This window comes from Gopherus evgoodei, chromosome 6, assembly GCF_007399415.2.
Source record: "Gopherus evgoodei ecotype Sinaloan lineage chromosome 6, rGopEvg1_v1.p, whole genome shotgun sequence".
Taxonomy (NCBI): Eukaryota; Metazoa; Chordata; order Testudines; family Testudinidae; genus Gopherus; species Gopherus evgoodei.
In genome coordinates, this window is record NC_044327.1 from 8,411,917 (window position 1) to 8,435,594 (window position 23,678).

The window sequence follows — 23,678 nt, forward strand, 5'->3', positions numbered from 1 at the left end:
CATTAGTCCATCCCTGGATCCGGGAGACTGGTATGCCGCCCTCGACATGCAGGACGCTTATTTTCATATTGCCATATGGCCACACCACAGACGATTCCTTCGATTCGTGGTAGGCCGCCTTCACTACCAATTTGCAGTCCTCCCATTTGGCCTTTCTGCGGCTCCGAGGGTATTCACAAAATGCATGGCCGTCGTTGTGGCACATCTTCGGCGCAGTCGTATCCACGTGTTCCCTTACCTAGACGATTGGTTAATTCGGGGCACGTCGGAGCTACAGGTTTGCAGCCACGTCCGCAGGATCACCGGCCTGTTTGCTACCTTGGGCCTCATGATCAACGTGGACAAGTCCACCCTGCTCCCCTCGCAGAGGGTGGAGTTCATTGGGGCCGTCCTGGACTCCACCGTGGCCAGGGCCCTTCTGCCGTTGCCAAGGTTCCAGGCGTTGTCGGCGATCGTTCAGCGCTTGCGGGCAGCCCCCTTGACATCGATACGGACATGTCTAACCCTGTTAGGCCACATGGCAGCATGCACATTTGTGACCGGTTACTCTCGGCTCCGCATGAGGCCCCTCCAGGCGTGGCTCATCGCACATTACCGGCCGGCAAGGCAACCACTAGACATGCTGATCACAATCCCCCAGGGGGTGTTGGATTCTCTCAGCTGGTGGCTAGACCAGTCCGTAGTGTGTGCGGGGCTCCCATTCCACCCGCCCCAGCCCTCGGTGTCCCTAACGACAGATGCCTCAGATCTTGGCTGGGGGGCCCACCTGGGAACCCTGAGAACACAGGGCCTGTGGTCCCCGCAGGAGGTGAAGCTGCACATCAACATGCGGGAGTTGAGAGCGGTCCGCCTTGCTTGTCAAACGTTCTATCACCAGCTTCAAGGTCGTTGTGTCGCAGTATTTACCGACAACACGACGACCATGTACTATATCAACAAGCAGGGCGGCACCAGATCCTCTCCCCTATGTCACGAGGCGATGCGACTCTGGGACTTTTGTATAGCCCACTCCATTCACCTCACGGCTTCCTTCCTCCCCAGAGTACGGAATACGCTGGCGGACCGCCTGAGCAGATCCTTCCTCTCACACGAGTGGTCCCTTCGCCCGGACGTCGCCCTCTCGATCTTCCAGAGGTGGGGTTGTCCCCGTGTGGACCTCTTCGCATCCAGGGGGAACAGGAAATGCCAGGCGTTCTGCTCTTTTCAGGGCCGGGAACCCGGGTCTATAGCGGACGCCTTCCTTATTCCGTGGACGACCCACTTGTTCTACGCGTTCCCCCCATTCCCGCTGGTCCACAGGGTCCTTCTGAAGGTGCGCAGGGACAGGGCCCGTGTGATCATGGTAGCCCTGGCGTGGCCCAGACAGCATTGGTACCCCATGTTGCTGGACCTGGCCATAGCCGACCCAGTTCCCCTGCCCCTTCACCCGGACCTGATCACCCAGGAACACGGAACTCTCTGTCACCCGGACCTCCAGTCGCTGCACCTAGCAGCGTGGCTCCTGCGTGGCTGACCAGTTCTGAGTTGCGCTGCTCCACCCCAGTACGGGAGGTACTCTTGGGCAGCAGGAAGCCTTCCAGTAGAGCGACATACTCGGCCAAGTGGAAGCGTTTCTCCTGTTGGTGCGTGGAGAAAGGTCTCCGCCCGATGGAAGTTTTGGTGGCCAATATTTTGGACTATATTTGGTCCCTCAAACAACAGGGCCTAGCGATATCGTCCCTGCGGGTCCACCTGGCGGCTATCTCCACCTTTCACCCGGGTGGGGATGGCCGCTCCGTTTTTTCTCACCCGACGGTGACTAGATTCCTGAAGGGGCTGGAACGTCTATACCCTAACGTCCGACTCCCTGCCACGACCTGGGATCTTAACCTGGTGTTGTCTCGGCTCATGGGGCCCCCCTTCGAGCCGTTAGCTACTTGCTCCCTACTCTATCTTTCTTGGAAGACTGCCTTTCCTAGTAGCTATTACCTCAGCTAGACGGGTGTCGGAACTCTGGGCTCTCACGGTAGACCCCCCGTATACAGTCTTCCATAAAGATAAGGTGCAGCTGAGGCCACACCCTGCCTTTCTCCCCAAGGTGGTCTCAGCCTTCCACATCAACCAAGAGATATTCCTCCCGTTTTTTTCCCCGAAACCTCACTCTTCAGGCAGGGAGCAACAGCTCCACTCGCTTGATGTCCGTAGGGCTCTCGCGTTCTATGTGGAGAGGACCAAACCATTCCGCAAATCTCCCCCCAGCTTTTCGTGGCAGTAGCAGACCGCATGAAGGGGCTTCCCATTTCCTCGCAGAGGTTATCCTCCTGGGTAACGTCCTGTATCAGGACCTGCTATGAGCTGGCCCACGTTCCTACGGGCCGTGTGACTGCGCATTCTACCAGGGCGCAGGCGGCGTCGTTGGCTTTCCTCGCCCGTGTGCCCATCCAGGAAATCTGTCGGGCAGCGACCTGGTCATCGGTCCACACCTTTGCTTCCCACTACGCCCTGGTCCAGCAGTCAAGAGAGGACGCGGCCTTCGGATCTGCAATGCTCCATGCCGCGACTTCTCACTCCGACCCCACCGCCTAGGTATGGCTTGGGATTCACCTAACTGGAATGGATGTGAGCAATCACTCGAAGAAGAAAAGACGGTTACTCACCTTTGTAACTGTTGTTCTTCGAGATGTGTTGCTCATATCCATTCCACACCCGCCCTCCTTCCCCACTGTCGGAGTAGCCGGCAAGAAGGAACTGAGGAGCGGGTGGGCGGCAGGGGTATATATCGGGCGCCATGGCGGTGCCACTCTAGGGGGCGACCTGCTGGCCCACTGGAGTTGCTAGGGTAAAAAGTTTCCGATGAGCGTGCACGCGCGGCGCGCACACCTAACTGGAATGGATGTGAGCAACACATCTCGAAGAACAACAGTTGCAAAGGTGAGTAACCGTCTTTTCTGCTGATGCCCCTCAGCACAATGGGCAATTTTCCTAGGGTGAGCATTTGGACTAGACGTATCCTGCTCCAGCAATGCAGATTCTTGGCTATGGAGCTCTCCGGGCCTCAGAGAAGCCCACTGCAAGTAGTACGATGACGGCACTTGGGCTTACTGTGTGGAATCTTGCTTTGTAGGATGGCAGAAGAGGACTTGTGCTAAAAGGGAAATAAAAGCTGTGGCAGTCTCTGATCCTTCATGTTCTGCTCCCCTCACATTGAATAATGCTTCCTTTTCTACACGCAACTTTTTGCTTGTGGGATGTGTTTTCATAAGCATCTAAGGGCTATATTATACTTGCTGGAGGCTGCAAGGATCTCACACTTCTAATGGGCCGGGGCTCATGGCAGGAATAATCATGTGAGGTGGAGACAGGGGCAGGAAGCAGCGTTTGCAGTGCTGACTCTCCCCAAGTGGCAAGGTGCAAGGCAGGGCTGGCTGAAGTCCTGGTGCTGGGAGGTACACTGCTTGGGGCCATGCACTCTTGCAATCAAAAGGCATTATGCTTTTTGAAGGCATAAACTGCACAGCTGCTGAACACTTGCAACTTCCATGGACTTGAACTGGAGCTATGGGCTGCATATCGCCATGGAAAATCAGGCCCATAATGTTTCCAAGCACCATAGCTGAGACAGTGTTCCGCCACTTCCTCTCCAGTGTTCAGATTAGGAGCCAGAAATTTTCAACTTCCTCTTTACAAGACCAAAACCAAGAGCTTGGGGGAGCGTGGTTTTCAGTCTCTCCTGAAAATGACAGTCTGTTTATCTCCCACTTCCTGGTAGCACTTTGTGTATAGGATCTCCCATGGGATGAGGAAACAGGCTTATAATAAAACTGTTTAGTGGGTATATTCCTTCTGCTTTTGTTCGAGCATTTAGCAATCAATTCAATTAGGAAGAGTCGCAAGTTTTCACACTTTAAACATTAAAATATGATTCCATGACTACTGCATCAAAGGTAAAAATCAAACCTCTACTGGAGTGACCTTATTCCTTGAGAATGGGGGAGAAAGGGAGGCAGGATGAACTGGTTGTGCTAATTTGGCCTAGAAAGATACTATATGTTCATATAGTAGCTTTAATTTGCCCCTCCTATGTGATCTCATGCATTTTTAGTCAAGATCTTCCTCCTCCCTAAGTGATCTGTCTTATTTAGAATCAGCAATGCTGACACAAAAAAATAAGATTATAGGCAATGCAATTCTTAAAAAAACTTACCATACATTATTGTCCTTGTTACTGTCTGTCAAGGCATAGGAATCTACCTCCACATTAGGCCCCAGTATACTGACAGTTATAAAGATAAAAAAATGTAGACGTTGAAGAATCTGAATTGATTATCTTTATTGCTTTTATTTGTACCTTTTTTCCCAAAAGAAACACATTTTTCTTCTTAAATGACTGGAATGTCCTCCCCACCCCCTTCTAAAATCATGCTGCACTTGGATTACATCAACCTATATAGAGGAAGTATTTTTTTTTCTAACTGATAATTCATCTGACAGGTCAGCATCCAGCAATCAAATACATTATGATTCTATCTGAAAGAGGATAAACCATTTTTAATTTCTTATTTTTACTTTTAAGCTGCTTCAGTGAAATAGATTCAGGTTTGTAATAGTATCTATTAAAGAAAGTAGTAAATGAATGTGTATAAAGTACCAAACTGAAGGCTGGAAGGTGTTACCTGGGAGAGAGCTGGCAAAATTCAAAACAAGGCCACAATCTGCTCTATCGATCAGATTGCTGTCTCCTGAATGTCTTCCCCTGCCCTCAAGTACAGCAGTTGTTGGTGCTTTCTCATGGGACTGCCTTTGGTTTGTTTTTGATGTGGTCATTATGGTGGCCTTAAAGGTGGTGTTCTCAGGCTATGAGCCAGGTGTTGCAGAAGACGGAAGCTACTCTAAAACAAAAGGAAAACATACTGAAATGTAGGTACTCATCCCAGGTATCAAATGCAGAAATGAAAATGTTTACTTTCTACAGTGCCTTCCATCATAGGCTCTCAAAGTGCTTTGCACAAACGTCTCACCTGAAACTTCCTCTGCCTGTTGAAATAGGAAGAATTTGACAGATATGACAATTGAGGCATAGGGTAGTAAAGTGACTTGGTCCAGGCCACCCAGCACATCTGTAACAGGGATAGGAAGAGATCTCAAATCATGTGACTTCCAGCCCTTGGTGGCAGGATATTGCAGTGATAAAGTTACTTTGGAAGGCAATACAAATCGTGCATTTACTGAGCAGGCATTACACGCTTGTCCAGTTAATGCTGGTGCAGATATCCTGAGGAAACACGTCAGTTTGTACATTCACTCCTGACATAAAAGGTCATGAATCTTCCCTCAGCTAGTAAATTGCCTCTGCTGCTTGCAAGTTCTCTTCTAGAAAGCCACCAGCCTCTCCATCTCTGAGGGTCAAATCCTCACTTGTGTGTGCAGCCATCATTATACACAGATTGTGATGAGTGGAGATCTGCTGCAGAATGAGGATGCAAAGGAATCTTGACCAGGTCACAGAACAGCAGCAGAGCTCCCACATGATTGCTAATGTAGCCTTGTGGGCTTCCACTCATGCAGGGAAGGGAAGGGCTATGTGTGGTGGCTGTTGTGGTGGTGCAGCTCCACCTCACTCAGTCACTCAGTGTGCACTGGGCAGCAGGGTATAGTCTCCAGTCCAAGCTCTCAATATCATGCTAGGAAGATGGAGCCACACTAGCTTCTGCTGCTTCTAGGGCTCTCTGTGCTTGTAAGTTGGGAAACGACAAGATTTGCCCAGTGGTATTGGGTGTTTTGAATGATTACTCTGGATGTTAGTTTGGTGCCCCCAGAACATGTACTGCAGGGACAGTAGCAAAGTGAGCTAATGAGCCTTGATTTTGACCTGGAAGGCCCAGCTCCAGGGATTAGAGGGTCCATGTCAGTTTGCTCCTTGGCCTCTCTGTGAGGGAAGCCAGTAAAGGTACTAACTAGTGCCAATAGTGATGGTATTGTCTTGTGGTGCTGACTAACCTACTAAGTACTGAAAGGGAACAAATCGGTCTACATTAGGCTGCCAAAAGCCATTAGACTGTAGCAACTTTGGGACATTACCAACCAGGGCCAAATTTAAACCAATGACTTGGAGGTGAAAAACATTGGAAAAATTATGAGTAACGGGATTCTTTCTCCAGCTGAGGTAGCTAACCTCTAGTAGTACTGTAGATAGTATAAAACAATGGGTCTGAATCTGCCCCTTTGGAAGTCAGTGGTGAGTGTGAACAGAATTAGAGGTGTTCTTGGATATGAGACAGTTTTATAATATGTCATCTTTTGAGTGTGCAATAATTTCTACTTCCTCTTGTTCAGTGTAGATCAGTGGTTTTCAAAGGGATCGCAGAATGCAAGGCATTGGGTCGCCTTGCTCAGCACCCAGGGATCCTGGCAGCCGGCCAGTAAAAACTAGTAGTCCCTACCTGTTCTGACACCACACTGCGCCGGAGATGGTAATTCAGAAGGGAAAAGAGGAAAATCCAAATATTTGCTATTGGATAAGCATGTTGACATTGGCATTTTCCTCTATTCGTCAAGTACCTTTGTCATAGATGTTTAAAAACTGATACCTTAATTGTTCCCCTTGGTTTTGCAGGGAGGTCTGGTGGACTGTTGAGCTTGGACTGTGACAACTCTGTTTTTGTTAGGCTTTGTGGACTTCCTTGAAATTTCTGTATGTTTATCTCTGCTTTGATTTCTTCTATTGTCTGGATGGCAGAAGTGCTTCCAGGGTCGCCATCATAGATGTAACTTCTTTGTGCAAACTGGTTGCCATTAGTATCCTGAAAGAACAAGACAGTAGTTCCTACAGCTGCCAGCTACGAGGAGCAGTAAGAAATGACTCAGATGTGTTTGAAACTGTACTGAACTTTACATCGTGTTAATTGAAATCTTGTATCAGAGGGGTAGCCGTGTTAGTCTGGATCTGTAAAAAGCAACAATGAGTCCTGTGGCACTCTAAAGACTAACAGATGTATTGGAGCATGAGCTTTCATGGGTGAATACCCACTTCATCAGACGCATGCTCAGGACTCATAATTGAAATCTTGTTGCTTCATTTTAACTTTAAGGGATGCTGTCAAGCTAGTGTTGGCTCAGAATTCCATGCATTAAAATTGTATCCAGTTACTGTTTCTTGTCCCTTGAGCTAATAGCTACATATTTTCATGCTTTATCCTTTGTGCTGGTAGCAAATGCGAGTGAAAAGGTAACACACTTATCACAGTTGTTACTGTGTGCATGTGTGCACACTGCTCCCCAGTTGCTTGCCTGGGTCAACTGTCATACCCGTATAGAGGGAGAGTGAAGGAGTAACCCCCTGCAGTCAACTCTTCTTTTAAGGGTGCAGAAGATAACTCTGCTGAGTACCCTGCTGTTGAGGGAACATACCAAATTCATCATGCAGCTTCATCAGGCAAGAAGATCTTAACAGCAGAATGGCAAGTAGCTGCTATCTTAATGTCCAGTCAAGGTGTGGTCCAAGGGTTAAATCAGCACCTCTGAATTATACCGAGTCCTTGTCTATTAGCAGGAGTTCAGTATCTATGGGCCTGATCCAAACCCCAGTGAAATCTGTGGGAGTCTTTCCACATTGCATCAGGCCCTTACATTCTCTTGAACAAGATATCTGTAAGCAGAGAACAAATATTAAAAGGGATCAGATTCAGCCCTTGGCTTCAATCAACACACAACTGCCCTGGAAGCAACGGGAATTGTGCGATTGCCCAAAGGGAAACTTGACCCAATATTGACCCAAACATCGTTTTGCAATACTGGAGTTAATGATTGCTCCTACTCCTAGTAAAAACTTCATAGATCTTCAAAATTACCAAGAAAACTCAGCTCTGCCATTGAGAAACTGTATTTGAATTCTGATCTTCTTCTAGTGTAGTACTGAGAGCTTGTGCTTCAGAAAACATCCAGTGAGGAGAAGCATTATTCCGTATACAGACAAACTTGTAAGAGGATATCTAGTTAGATTTATTAATAACATAACAGGATTGTATTAACTAAAGAAGCTGCACAGCACTAGCTACCAGTGTTAGAAGGGTAAATATTAAACTCTTACCCTGGTATGTAGTTGGAATCATAAGAAAGGACAGTCTCAGTTAACTGAGGTAGTGTTACGGGCATCTTAGATTACAGAACTATAACAATAGGTCCTCTCCCCCACCCCACCCTTCAGCTTCAACCTCAGCTGGAGGGTAAGAAATGTGTTGCCAAGATTGTCATAACTTTTTTGGTGTAATAACCCAGAATGCAAAGTTTTGTTACCAGAACCACCCAAGTCAGGTGACCTTAAATGTCAATAAAACAAACTATGTCTGTGGTGCACAAACAATAATACAAAAGGCTTGTAACCAAATGAATAGTTTACAATGCCCATCCAAACCATGAATGATAATGTGGTGTTGCCACTGCCCTCCCACTCAGTGTCCTTAGCTGTAGCCCAGTGGCTCGAGCAGTCACCCGAGATACAGGTTCAAATCTCTGTTCTAGCCGAGACCCAAAACAGACTTCTTTGCACCACCAAAAAACTCAAATCTGGTTCCACCCCCACCCAATTTCTTTTTCAACTTTTCAGAACTGCCACAAACTGAAAAGCCAGTGATTTCCCCACCTCTACTTGGGAGTCAATACCATGTTTATCAGCCACTTCTGTGCTTCTGAGCTGGTGGCCAAAGAAGCTCGTGTCAACTGAATTGATTAGCTGAATTCTGCATAAATATGTTTGGCCCCTTTCCACATCCAAGTCCTCAGCTGCGCTGTAGTGGGGCAGTGCAGAAGGTTTGCAGGTCCCTGAACCCACTCAACATTCCCTGGTGACTGCGAACCTCAGCCCTGCCCCTCAAGTGCCTTAGCCCTGCCCAGTCCCTTCCTTTGCAGAGCTGAACACAAGTTCATCCAGCAGGATGTCAATCCAGGGCTCAGTGATGACAAGGAAAAGGTTTCATTATATTGAGATGGTGGCAAAGCTGAAGGTCTTGGGGGGCGGGGAGTAGATGTCTTGTGATGATTTGTATTACAGAAAGAGATGGAGTTAAGTTCTCTCTAGTCTGCAACTGCTAGCAGCAAATACCTTCAACAGCCAGTGATGGGACACTAGATGGGGAGGGCTCTGATTTGCTACAGAGAATTTTCCTAGGTGTCTGGCTGGTGGGTCTTGCCCACATGCTCAGAGTCTAACTAGTCATCATATTTGGGATTGGGAGGGAATTTTTTCCCTGGGTCAGATTGACAGAGACACTGGGCTTGTTTTTTTTTGCCTTTCTCTGCAGCATGGGGCATGGGTACCTTGCAGGTTTAAACTAGTGTAAACGGTGGATTCTCTGTAACTTGAAGACTTTATATCATGATTTGAGGAACTCAGTCAGAAGTTAGGAGTCTATTACAGGAGTGGGTAGGTGGGATTCTGTGGCCTTCAATGTGCAGGAGGTCAGACTAGAGGATCATGATGGTCCTTTCTGGCCTTAAAGTCTATGAGTCTATAATGTTGAAAAATGTTACTTAATACAAATGATGAGAAAACAAGCAAAAAAAGCAAGAAATAGTTAAGATGTGTTAGATTTAACAACGGTACCAGGAGAGCATGTCCCACCTCGGAGGGGTAGGAGTCAGTTGGTTAAGTTTGGAGGCTAGGATGAGCACTTAGCAACTGAGGTGAGGGAATATGAAATATTTGACAGCTGGAAGTGAGGTGTGACGAAGGGGGGCAGGTGACAAAATTGAAAAGGAGATGGGAGTTGGATTTAGCCTGCCTCACTGGAGGTTAGAGAGTTGGCTTCTGAGGCAGGCGTGGGTGATGCTTCTAAATAGGGGATCTGAGAGGGTTTGTTAGCTTGGGCTGTGGCATGTCCCTGAGGCAGGAGGCTGGAGAGATGGTGCAGATAATCTGGGAAGGTTTGGCTGCTGGGAGAGCAGGTGTCTGGCACTTAGAAAGACTTTGGCTATTCAGAGATAAAGAGCTGGATTATGCAGTGCCTTACATCTTGTGTAGTCACACCTGTGCAAAGTAGGCTAAAGATGCACTGGGAAGATTCCGAGTTGGCAGCCTTTTACACCTACCTAGCACAGGTGACGGCTGAAGGTGTAAAGCAGTAGAGAATCAGGCCCAGACACTAAATGCTTATGGAAGAAGGTGAAGTAACAATAAAAATGTGTTAGAGTATGATGTCTAAAATTTAACCAGGTTTTGTTACCAGGAGGAAGCACATTTTTATTTAAATTCCCCTCCCCCCAGTTCCCAGAACCCAAACATGCAATCAGTTCTCTTCTAACTTCACAAACAACCCCAACTTGCAAATGGCATGGTAGATTCCAGCTAGAGAGAATTCCCTAAGATGACTAAAAAGTTCAGAATGAAAGGCCAGCCTTTGCCAGGAGATCAGTGCCAGGAAATGCAATACTGAATGACACTGTCATGGCACTTTAAAAATGAGTTTTATTTTGCTTACGTTTGATTTTCCTCCATGCTTCAATGGTAGCTTAGGTAGAACCAAAAGGAAGGAGAGGATCTGGGGTAGCTGTTTATAGCTGCTATGGGAACTGTATAATGCAGAGTAGTTTGAAAGGCCTCCCTCTCTATTGCACAGGACAAAACCTTCTTTGCTAGTAAGTGGAGAACAAACACACAGGTGCCACACTGATTTATCTGCTGCCAGTTAGTTGTTAAACTTGTTTACAAGTCAGCCTTTCTATGAAAGAGTGACATGACTGGATTCCATTGTCATACTAGTGTGAGTACAAGGATGGTTTCCTCCAGTGCTTGAAGCACTGGACTGGCAGATGAAAGATCTGACTTCCAATCCTGACTCTGCTACCCTTGGGTGGGCAAGTCACTTTACCCATCTGTAAAATGGCAATAATACATTGGAATCCTGATTTATGAGACCTCAGTTATTCAAATCCTCCCTAGTTGCTAAACTATCACTTCCATCTGGAAAAGAAAGTGTGTGTATGTGTGTGCGCGTGCGGGGTGGGGATTTGAATACCAGCTGCTTAGATCAGGAACTCAGCAAGACGGAAGAAATCAAAAGCACAAGAAGTCAAGCCAGCATTCTCCTAATTTATTAAATTCAAGTCTCCGATGCCAAGCAGTCTGGAGAAAGGGAAGTACAGTGGAAACCCCAATCACACCAGACTCTTGAAGGCTAATCGCTCATATTTGTAAATATAACTCTCCAATTAACTAAGTATAAAATTGTCTGACCGGCTCTCTCGGTGCTCTCTCATAGTGTTGCCCCACTCTAGTGATCTTGCCAAGGCATAGAAAAACTGGCTGTTTAGAAACATGCTTGTTCTTATCTCAGTATGACACTTTTTATTGTGGGTTTAAAAAAAATGAAATCTCCCTTTCCCCTGATAATCTATCACTGAGAGATAGACTGTAGTCCCTGAAATTGTTTCCTTCAGATGTCATAGAATAGAATCATAGAAGATTAGAGTTGGAAGAGACCTCAGGAGGTCACCCAGTCCAACCCCCTGCTCAAAGTAGGACTAATCCCCAGACAGATTTTTATCCCAGTTTCATAAACAGCCCCCTCAAGGATTGAACTAACATCCCTGGGTTTAGCAGGCCAATGCTCAAACCCCTGAGCTAACCCTCCCCCAAATGTCAGTGATACTGGCTTCATGGAAGCCTATTCACTGTCAGTTCCTCAAGTAACACAAAAGTCCTTCTTTTCTGGGGAATTTGGTGTGGAAGAAAGGAGAAAACACCTATTAAATTGTCAGTCAAGGGAGCTAGTGGAAGCTCCATCACTTAAATTCTAACTCAATGAACAATTTGACTAGACCCTGGGAACAGTCCATTAGCCTTTGCCATGTCTAGATTCCATAATTAAAGCATGGGCAGGGGAACCCCTGTGCTTCCCTCCACTTACTCACCAGTAACTGCTGCCTATGCTGCAGTTTTCAGGAATCAATCCAATGGCATATTCTCAGGAGTTCCAAGGAACCCTCCCTGTAGGGACCCAAAGCATCCCAGTAGGGTGGAAAGACTATAGTGGTAGTCAAGCAAGGGGTAGGCTACCCTGTCTTTAGGGCTTCTCTGATCTGTATGTCAGGCATCCACCAGTCTAAAGGGAGTGAGCAGCACACTCTTTCTCTCCAGTCAGTGAACAACACTCCGTTAAATGTACGGAGTTTCTTATGTTTGTCCAATGTAAGGACAAAATCAGTCCCAACTCCCATAGGGGAACAGACAGCATGGTTTTCAGAGCTGAGTTGGATTGTCATGGTGTGACATTCCCCAGGTAACCAAGAAATAAAAGGTGAAACACAAACTAATACCAAACTTAACAGGCTAAGGGAACACAAAGCAAAGGTTTCTCTCTAGCAGTCTGACTGGCTGGAAGCCCTTCACCCAGGACCTTTCCCTGAGTTCAGTGTTAATTGTCTTGTCCTTCAGGTGTGGTGATCCTGTGAGCAGGAAAAAAGGGAGAGGTATTTTGGGGCCTTTGTTCCCCTTTCTTATCACTCTCTTTTTCTTTGAAAATCATCTCCATTTGAGGTTCAGGAGATACCCAGCCTGTGGAGACAGGAACCTCTAGCTGTTTGTTACCATAATGTAAATTTCTCAGTTACACCCTTTTTCCTGTAGAAGAACAGCTGCTTAACCAGGTGATGGTCCACAGGATTTCATTGCCACCTGGCTGAGGCATCCGTTTGTCTTTTGTCTCTGGGGAACTAGATTGTGGCTGTTTCCCTAGATTTAGAATATGTCTTAGTAACATTATAAAGTAGAATCTTAACTTTACATTATGTTATACACTGTTGCCAAACATTTTACCAGGACAATGATGATCAGCACATTATGAATTTTCAAATGATACCTCACAAGGCATCCTTTGTACAAAATCCATTATAGTTTTGTAAAAGGGGTGACATAGGGATACAGACTATCACACACAGACCTGATGTTTTTAGGATGATAATAATATGCTCTGACTATTGTTGCTACTCAGTCATCTGAAGTCAGTCCCAGAGCCGAGTTAAGTGCAAAACTGGCCGCTGAAGCAATTTTCCACCCCCGAGACTGGGATTTCTGGAGCATGTCCTCCTCAAAAGGCATGATCCAACCCATCATCTTAAATCTAGTTTTGCTAGTTAATTGGCAGTCAGGAACTGTCTCAGTATGTTTCTAGAGCAAACCCAGCTCAGCAGCATGGTTGACCCCTTGCAGCCAAAACAGCAAGCACAACCATTTACACTACAAAAAGGTCAATTGTAAGGTGACCAGACAGTAAGCGTGAAAAATCAGGACGGGGGTGGGGGGTAATAGGAGCCCATATTAAAAAAAAGCCCCAAATATCAGGACTGTCCCTATAAAATCGGGACATCTGGTCACCCTGGTCAATTTGGTGCATAGCACTGCCTCTTACTGGCCAGGGTGCACAGCGAGAAGGACTTCAATAGCTTTTCTTCTTGTTATGCTGTTATTTCCTGTTACCTGCAAGTGTCCCTGACCTACTGGCAACTTAAACATTGGCAGGGAGAGATGAGCAAGCAGTGTACCCTGCTCAGTGAGCGGGACCTCTGTGAATGATCTGAGATTCCATCAGGAGGTTGTGGCTTCACACTGCCCCCAGTGCAGGATTGTATCTATAATAAGGTCTGTCTGGTCCGAGGACAATCACCTTAAGCTCTGTGATCAGGTCATCATTCAAGACTAGCAGTCTGCATCTGGCTGCACTTGTTTCACCTGTACCGGTACCTGTTAGAGAATTTCCTTGCATTTCTTCCTGCAGCTTTACAGCTGCCTGTCTTCTTAGTGGCTTGGTCACAGTGGGCAAGTTCGAGATCATTTAGGCTTTGGCTCAAATTAAGAGTGAGGGGGACTCCTTGGGGGAAGAAGAGGCTTAAATACCATTATTTTAAAGCTAATAATGATATGCCCCTCTTGTCAAGGAAAATTTCCCTTTATTAAAGAAGATAAGCATAGTTACCCATCCCTACTCTGTTCTAGAATACTTCTTGGGTATGAATCCAACCTGCATATGCAAACCTGATCAGCTCTCAATTTGAAACCGGTGCGAGATCCTTCTAGCTTACTATCCGATGTGTGGCACTGACAGCTGGTAATAGTCCTTTAATGGAGATTTTCTGAAAGGTCTTAGATTTTGCCCTTGAAATACAGATGAAATTAAATCACACTTCAACTGATGCCATTTCTGGTAGTTGCTGCCAGTGATGACGGACTATCCTGCAGAAGGTTACTAGAAAATTGCACAAGGAAACTGCTACCCTGTTGGGTTAAGTTGGTTTCCCAGAGATAAGAGGAGAAATGTTTGGGATTCTGGAGGAGCTCTACAATCAAAACAAATATATACAGCACCTGTGTCTGAACGGCTTATACATCATTGTGGAACATCAGACTTGAAAAACTAAGGGAACTCTGTGCTTACCCTGCATTGATGTATAATGAAGGTTTAATTAAAATAAACTTGACAAACATACAGACTTAGAGAAGAGAATGTATTTGTAGCTTTCTTCCCCCCTGTTATTAAGTGAGGCAAGGCCATCTCTTGATGACTCTGTAAAACAGTAGGGTGTGATATCCTTTTGAATGCATGGAAGAGTTTTTCAAAGTGGCATCATTACAGAAACTAAGTTCCCCCTATTGTTACTCACACCTTCTTGACAACTATTTGAAATGGGCCACCCTCATTACATTGCCCTGATTACCACTACAAAAGCGATTTTTCCTCCAATGTGATATATGCCATCATGTGCCAGCAATGCCCCTCTGCCATGTACACTGGCCAAACCAGACAGTCTCTATGCAAAAGAATAAACGGACACAAATCAGACGTTAAGAAACATAACATTCAAAAACCAGTCAGAGAACACTTCAACCTCCCTGGTCACTCGATTACAGACTTAAAACTTGTAATTCTTCAACAAAAAAACTTCAAAAACAGACTCCAACGAAAAACTGCAGAACTGGAATTAATTTGCAGACTAGACACCATTAATTTAGGCTTGAATAAAGACTGGGAGTGGATGGGTCATTATGCAAATTAAAAATTATTTCCCCATGCTAATTCCCACCCTGTTACTCACACCTTCTTGTCATCTGTTTGAAATGGGCCATCCTGATTATCACTACAAAAAATTTTTTTTGTCTGCTGATAATAGTCCACCTTAATCAGATTTGTTTCATTAGAGTTGGTATGGCAACCCCCATCTTTTCATGTTCTCTGTATCTATATCTATATCTATATATCTTCCTATTGTATATTCCACTCCATGCATCTGATGAAGTGGGTTTTTGACCACGAAAGCTTATGCCCAAATAAATTTGTTAGTCTCTAAGGTGCCACGTGGACTCCTAGTTGTTTCAGCAGCAGTTTCTGTCTCATGGGGTAAATGTGGCTTAACAGGAGAACGGAGGTTTTGTAAGGTTCCATGCAGCTGGAGAGATGCTGGGAGGGAAGGGCAGGGGAAAGATTCTTGCATCACAGTCATGAGGGACAGCTGAGGCAGAAAACTATAAATCTTGCAATTCTTCTGACTTTATCAAAGTCTTAATGCCACAGTTTCACCACTAGGTGGCCTTTTTAACGAGCCAGGTACTGGCAGTTACTTTTCTTTCCTTGGTGCATCATGTATTTCGTAGTGGATGGGATCTGTATTTGCTTAGCTCTGTGATTATTACATCTTCAGCCTGCTCCAAAAGGATTTTGGGTTGAAGAACCTCCTAAACTCTATGAAAGGTAACAGAAATTGAATAAGCAAAGAGCTGGTATAGCAGAGGATTTCCTCTGTGCCCCCAGCCAACGTAGGATTCTTATTCCGTTTCCAGTACATTGTCCATTTTATTTGTAGACTGCCCAGGTGTTGGGCCTTCCACCATTTTCTCATGGGAAATGATTCCTTAACATAATTGATCTCACCATCAGACAGTTTATTTTCCTGATACATTTTAAATTTGCTCTTTATTTAGGTAGTTTAAACCTGACAAGAATCTCTCCACAAGGAAATAGGCGATCTCTTTAGCAACCTCTGAAAATGTGTCTTGCCAAGAATTACAATGCAGAAGACTTAATATTTATTTCATATATCAAGACTCAAAGTAAGCTAACCCTGACGTCTTTTAAACCAGCATAACCAGTTTGCAGGATGCTACTTATCTCCTTTTTTTCGTAGGAAGAGGGGAAAGAAATTAATGGCGCCAATGATGAAATCAAAAGGGTGGTTGGTTATCAGCCTAGTGCAGGAATCCCTGAGGGGGAGGTGGTTGCCAGTAGCTGTTTCATGCAGTGTTGTAGCTGTGTCTGTCCAGGAGAGAGAGACAGGGAATATCTTTTATTGGACATATTTCTGTTGGAGATAGAGATGAGCCTTCGGGCCACACAGAGCTCTTCTTCCTAAAGCTGAAGTAAGCCCCAAAACTTGTCTCTCTCACCAAGGGAAGTTGGCCAAGGCACATTACCTCCCTCACTGTGTCACTCTAGACCTGTTCCAGACATGGTGAGATTGCTCAGTAAGGAAGGTCTGGCCTTTCTAAGCTCCTTGAAATCACATCAGCATCTTTTTCCAGTCTGGTGATCTGAGCTGCTCTAGCAGTTAGAACCACTCTTATGGTAACACTGTTGGTCTTTTCTCAGCCATCCTCTCCGGAGAGGAAAGACTCTCTAAGCCATGGCCTGCACATACCTGTGCCCTTTGCATCCCCACTTGACCCATGCCCCCTAGACAGCTTTGCCTGGGGCGACACCTGGCACATGCTCCTCCTTCCAGCCAAAGACAAAAGCTGAAGGGCAAAGGAACAACACCCTCCACGTCTCACTTTCTGACTGCAGCACCCAGCAGATCCCCTTTGGTTTCCTCCAGCTGCCTGGGTGTTGGGGTTGGTTTAATGCAAGGCTCTGGTATTCCTACAGCCTGTGTGCTGGGGCAGGCCTGGCCTGCATCCCTGCTTCTCCTGGGGGAAAGGGGGGGGGGGAGATGATTATGAGAAAAAAATCCCAGGAGCAGGGGCTTGGGCTGCAGGGGGATAAGAGCTCTAACTGGGGGTGCAGGCTCTGGGGTGGGGTCAGAAATGAGGGGTTCAGGGTGTGGGGGAGGGCTCCAGGCCAGGACAGCGGGTTGCGATGCAGGCTCTGGGGTGCGATCAGAAATGAGGAGGTCAGGGTGTGGGAGAAGGCTCCAGGCTGGGACAGGGGGTTGGGTGCAAGGGGGATGCAGGCTCCTGTGTGGGGTCAGAAATCAGGGGTTCAGGATGTGGGGGAGGGCTCCAGGCTGGGACAGGGTGTTGGGGTGCAAGGGGGGGTTGCAGGCTCCTGTGTGGGGTCAGAAATGAGGGGTTCAGGGTGTGGGAGAGGGCTCCAGGCTAGGACAGGGGGTTGGGTGCAAGGGGGCTGCAGGCTCCTGGGGGGGCAGAAATGAGGGGTTCGGGGTGTGGGAGAGGGCTCCAGGTTGGGACAGGGGGTTGGGTGCAAGGGGGTTGCAGGCTCCTGGGGGGGGCAGAAATGAGGGGTTCGGGGTGTGGGAGAGGGCTCCAGGCTGGGACAGGGTGTTGGGTGCAAGGGGGATGCAGGCTCCTGGGGGGGGCAGAAATGAGGGGTTCGGGGTGTGGGAGAGGGCTCCAGGCTGGGACAGGGGGTTGGGTGCAAGGGGGTTGCAGGCTCCTGGGGGGGTCAGAAATGAGGGGTTCGGGGTGTGGGAGAGGGCTCCAGGCTAGGACAGGGGGTTGGGTGCAAGGGGGATGCAGGCTACTGGGGGGGGCAGAAATGAGGGGTTCGGGGTGTGGGAGAGGGCTCCAGGCTGGGACAGGGGGTTGGGGTGCAGGGGGGGATTAGGGCTGGGGGTTTAGGAGAAAAAATCCTGGGGGGGGGGCTGAGAGCCACTGAGCCCCGATACGAGGGGAAACACTTCGAGAGCTCCGCCCTGCGCACCCCGCGGCCCGCATGGCCCGAGCCGGGCTGGGGGCGGAGGCGGGCGGGCCTGTCCCGTTCCGGCTCGGGGGAGGAGGCGGCTCTGAGGCGGGGCCGCTGCCGGCGAAGCGCCGCCCCTCCCTCGCTCCGGGCCGCGGCCGGGCGGAAGCGCGGCGCGCAGCAGCCTCGGGGCCGGGGCCCGGCGGCGCAGGGAGGAGGGAGCGGACCCGGCCGGCCCGGGCTGCGGGGCCATGGCGGACGGAGCCCGCGCCCTGCTGGGCAGCCCGGCCTCGAGCCCGCAGCTGGGCGGCAGGAGCCGCTCGCAGCCGCCGGCTCCGCTCAGCGCGCCCGGGCACAGCTTCCGCAGGGTGACCCTGACCAAGCCCAGCTTCTGCCACTGCTGCACCGACTTCATCTGGGGGCTGGCGGGCTACCAGTGCGAGGGTAAGAGAGCCCCCTGCGCCTTCCCCCGGGGCACCCCCCTGCGCCTTCCCCGGGGCACCCCCCTGGGAGCCCCCCCCTGCTCCTTCCCTGGGGCACCCCCCTGGTGACACCCCCCTGCTCCTTCCCCCGGGGACCCCCCCCTGGGAGCAGCCCTCTGCTCCTTCCCCCGGGGACCCCCCTGTGCCCTGCCTCTGGGCATCCTCCCCAGGAACACCCCCCTGCGCCTTCCCCCGGGCACCCCCCTGGGAGCACCCCCCTGCTCCTTCCCCCGGGGACCCCCCTGGGAGCACCCCCCTGCGCCTTCCCCCGGGGCACCCCCCTGGTGACACCCCCCTGCGCCTTCCCCCGGAGACCCCCCTGGGAGCACCCCCCTGCTCCTTCCCCCGGGGACCTCCCTGTGCCCTGCCTCTGGGCATCCTCCCCAGGAGCACCCCCCTGCTCCTTCCCCCGGGCACCCCCCCAGGAGCACCCCCCTGCTCCTTCCCCCGGGGACCCCCCCGGGAGCACCCCCCTGCTCCTTCCCCCGGGCACCCCCCCGGGAGCACCCCCCTGCTCCTTCCCCCGGGGACCCCCCTGGGAGCACCCCCCTGCTCCTTCCCCGGGGCACCCCCATGATGACACCCCCCTGCGCCGGGCACCCCCCTGCCCAGCTTCTGCCACTGCTGCACTGACTTCATCGGGGGCTGGCGGGCTACCAGTGCGAGGGTAAGAGACCCCCCTGTGCCTTCCCCCAGGGCCCCCCCTGATGACACCCCCCTGCGCCTTCCCCCGAGGACCCCCCCCTGGGAGCACCCCTCTGCTCCTTCCCCGGGGCACCCCTCTGCGCCTTTCCCTGGGCACCCCCTGCCCAGGCACCCCCCTGCTCCTTCCCCGGGGCACCCCCCCTCGGGGGCACCCCCCTGCTCCTTCCCCCAGGCACCCCCTGCCCAGGCACCCCCTGCTCCTTCCCCGGGCCACCCCCCTGCACCTTCCCCCGGGCACCTCCTGCCCAGGCACCCCTGCTTCTTCCCCCGGGGCACCCCCCTGCTCCTTCCTCGGGGTTACCCCCCTGCCCAGCTTCTACCACTGCTGCACCGACTTCATCTGGGGGCTGGTGGACTACCAGTGCGAGGGTAAGAGACCACTGGGCACCCCCCAGGGAAACCACCCTGCCCCCTGCCCCGGGGCACCCCCTGCTCCTTCTCCCGGGGTACCCCCCCGGGGACAGCCCCCCACGCCCTGCCTCGGGCACCCCCCGGGGATCTCCCTGCGTCTTCTCCCAGGGCACCCTCCTGCGCCCTTCCCCTGGGCACCCCCCTGCCCGGGCTACCTCCCTGCCTGGGCTACCCCCCTGTGCTTTCCCCCGAGGCATCCCCCTGCCCACCTTCTGCCACTTCTGCACCGACTTCATCTGGGGGCTGGCGGGCTACCAGTGCGAGGGTAAGAGACCGCCCGGGGGCACGCCCCCAGGAACACCCCCCGCACCCTGCCTTGGGCACCCCCCTCGCACCTTCCCCCAGTGCACCCCCCCCGGGCTACCCTTACTGCACGCTACTCCAGGGCACCCCTTATCTGCAAATTCTCCTATCCACCTTCCCTGGGACACCCCCTGCCGGGGCAACCCCTACCCACCTTCCCCTGGGGCTACCTCCTCCCCCCCCGTGCCTTCCCCAGGACACCGGCTGCTGGGACTACCCTGTGTGCGCCCTTTCCATAGGCACCTCTACCAATGGGTTCCCCTATCCAACTTCCTTGGGACACCCCTTGCCCAGGCTACCTCTGGCCACCTTCCCCTGGGGCTACCCCCCATGCGCCTTCCCTGGGACACCCCCTGCCGGGGCTACTCCTACACACCCTGCCCAGGGCTGGCAGACTACCAGAGTGAGGGTAAGGGACTGTGCCTGGGGCTACCCCCGTGCACCTTCTCCTGGGCTCCACTGGTGGCAGGTACCTCTCTTCACCTTTCCCTGGGGCTGTCCCCTGTGTGCTTTCCCTGGGGCACCCCTTGCTGATGGGTACTCCTATCCACTTTCCCTGGGGCTACGCCTGGGACACCCTGGAGGCAGGTACCTCTATCCACCTTCCCCCGGGGCTATCCATGTGCACCCTACCTGGGAAGCCCCCACTCCCCTTCCTCTGGGCTCCCTCTGCTGGCAGGTTCCCAGGGACGGCTCACAACATTTGGCACCTGAGGCCAAAACTTCGAAACCCCCACCCACCTTCCCCTGGGGCTGCACCCCCTTGCGCTTTCCCTGGGACAACCCCTGCTGGGGCTACCCCATGTGCACCCTTCCTCTAGGCAACCCTGCTGGCAGATTCCCCTATCCACCTTCCCTGGGACACCCCCTGCCGGGACTACCCCCCAAGCACCCTGGCCCGGGACACCCCCTGCCGGGGCTACCCCATATGCGCTGTTCTCCTAGGTACTCCTGCTGTTGGGTTCTCCTATCCACCTTCCCTGGGACACCCCTTGTCGGGGCTACCCCTGGGCCATGCCCAGGGCTGGCAGGCTACGTGTGTGAGGGTAAGAGACCACTGCCTGGGACATCCCTGTGCACACTGCCCCGGGGCCACCTCCTGCCCAGGAAGCTACCAATGTGAGGGTAAGAGACCCTTCCCCAGGCCACCCCCTGCCCAGATCTATCTCTGCACACCTTCCTTGGGACATCCCCTGTGTGCCCTGCCCTGGGCTAGCCCCTGCCAGGGTACCCCCACACAGCCTGTGCCCAGAGCACCTCCTATACAACTTCCCTGCCTGGGGTTACCCCTGCATACTCTACCTAGGCCTGGTGAGCTGCCAGTGCCAGAGTATGAGACCCCTCCCCAGAGCACCACGTGCCCCTGCCTGAGGTGACCGACCTTTCCCAGGGCTGGAGGGCTACCAGTACCAGGGTAAGAGTTTTCCTCAGCCTGGTTGTGTGTGCGTGTCTCGCATTGTTGGTGGAGCCCGCCTCTTCGCCCGCTTGCCCGGAGTCCTCATCTGTGAGTATTTCGTGAGGGCAGAGGGCTGCTCCCTCACACCCTTCCCAGGGCTTCAGCCTGTCTGTTTCAAACTGGGGTCTGCTCCGTTTCTCTCACACTTTCTCTATGGTGTGTTCACGTCTTGGAGCATCTCTTCCAAAAGGGTGCCTCTTTAGGCACCTCATTTGGGGCTGGGTGTCTCTACAAGTTATTTGAAAGCCTTGCTTTTTTGGTGACTTCTTGTGTCAGTTATAACTTGGTAAGATTCAGGTGTCTAGCCTTCAAAATGTGTGAGCGCCCCAACTGGATTGATTTCCTCACAGTTCCTGCTCTGTATATGCTCAGGCTCAGCCTGAAGTTACAAGCTTGATGGGTGGGGGTGGGAAGGAAAGATCACTCTGAAATTCTCTGGCCTGTGCCCTGCAGGTGGGGAGATGACATGATCGTCCTGACCTTAAAAATTGTGAGTTCTACCCTGTTAAATGCTATAGCAACATTGTCATGATTCAGCCTTGCTCATATCCATGTTCAGTAACAATGGGTGTGTCAGCTGCTAAGGGACAAGGGTCACTTTCTGTCTGCGATGAATGATGTGCTCTGAAATCGGAAATAGTTGAGCAATCTTGTAATTTTGGGGGTGGTGGTCAGCATTTGCCTTTTGCTAAGCATGGATGTATGGCTCTCCAGAAAAGGTTCCCAAATGCTGTGGCACTGTGTGGGCAACTTTCTAGGAACCTTACAGGGGCACTTAATGTGCAGATAAATGTATATAGAACTTGTGTGGCTTTAAAAAAAAAAAAATGAAAGTCCTAAAGCTAGAGAGGAACAGCTAGTTGGGTTCCTTGGGAAGCTGTCCATGACCAGCGTCAATAAGAGAGTCCTTCAGAGATGGAAGCAGAAAAGGACATAAAACCCAGCTTGTTTTAATGCAATATACTACAAAGACTTGCATCATTTAAAAAAAAATTATCGGATGCTCTTCCCCGTTCCATCCTCTTACAAAAAATATCTTCTGTTAGTGGCAGCCTTGCAGTTTTATCTTCTATCGTTTTCTCCTCTCATTCCCCAAAGCTAGTAGCTATTGTAATACTGATCTGTAAAATCAGCTAAGAGGGCTTCTAGGACCCGACACTCCCCCTACCCCCATCCCCGCATTAATGTAAAGAGAACTTAGAACTGTAATTTTGGGTGGTTATATTGTGTTTCTGTGGGAGAAGTAATTGACAGGTAGTCTCATAGGGTACGTCCAGACTACCCGCCGTATCGGCGGGTAGCGATCTATTTAGTGGGGATCAATTTATCGCGTATCATCTAGACGCGACATATCGATCCCCGAACGTGCTCTTGGTTGACTCCCGAACTCCACCGGAGTGAGCAGTGGTAGCGGAGTCGATGAGGGAGCCACGGACGTCGATCCCACACAGTGAGGATGGGAGGTAAGTTGGAATAAGATACTTTGACTTCAGCTACGGTATTCCCGTAGCTGAGGTTGCGTTTCTTACATCGACACCCCCCTCTAGTGTAGACCAGACCATAGACTTGTGAGCTGAATCTCTCTGCATTTGAGAGATGGCAAATCAGGGGGCTCTGGGCTTCGTTTTTGAGATATCGAGGGGCTGCACTTTGAATGTCTTTCTTTTAACTTGTGAAACTATAAACAAAAATGTAGTTTCTCACAAAATAAAGCAGGCCTTGTATAACAATTGTGTAGCCTGAGTATTTATGACAGCTAGCATGGTTTACTGGGTGCTGTAGGGTGAAAGAAGGAGCAAGCTGAATTCAGTAGAAGCCTCTGTGTTCTTTTACCTGGTGAGGGACAGTCTTGTGAGAATGGAAATTGTTATCTTAAAATTGTGCATTTCCATATGATGAAAAATTTTCTATAAAAATCTTTGAGTTAGAAATAACACTGCAGTCCAGAAAAGGTTGTATTTTGTCAGGAAAATAGATTTGTAAGATACCAAGTTTATTACTTAATTTTTACAACCAAGGAGAAGACTTTAACTTTCTAGAACTTGATTTATTTATATTGTCTTGTACTGCAAGGTTTTGCTCGATAGCTTAAAAAAAAGGAAGATAATCGTCTTAAATCAGTCTTTCTCTTGGAATTATGAAAATGTTCAGCTGCCTGTTTTGCACTTCTGAGTTTCAAAAAGCTTTGATGTGTCAATGTGTGAGAAGAACAGGAAGACTTCAGTCCATATTGTTGATTTCGTTCTGCACTGAAAAAAATAGGAAAAAAAAAAAAAGAGAGAGAACCTGTTGTAGATGCTTGAAAGTGAACTACTGCTCAAAGATTTGATACACACGTGCGGCAGTATACTTAATGTACTATGCTTTAATTTGAAAACTGCACTAATAATCTGGTATTCTGGTCATCTGTATAGTCTGTCAGGTTAGAAATCCTGAATAGTATTT

General features: G+C 50.0%; 1 protein-coding gene across 1 annotated transcript in view; it reads left to right on the forward strand.

The window, feature by feature from the left end:
* The first annotated feature begins 18,127 nt into the window (after positions 1-18,127).
* DGKQ (diacylglycerol kinase theta) overlaps positions 18,128-23,678 on the forward strand; it is a 159,939-nt gene continuing 154,388 nt past the window's right edge. Inside the window, exons 1-2 of the mRNA XM_030566832.1 lie at positions 18,128-18,320; positions 20,723-20,902. Coding sequence (XP_030422692.1) covers positions 18,128-18,320; positions 20,723-20,902 — 373 coding nt within the window. The remainder of the gene's footprint in view (positions 18,321-20,722; positions 20,903-23,678) is intronic.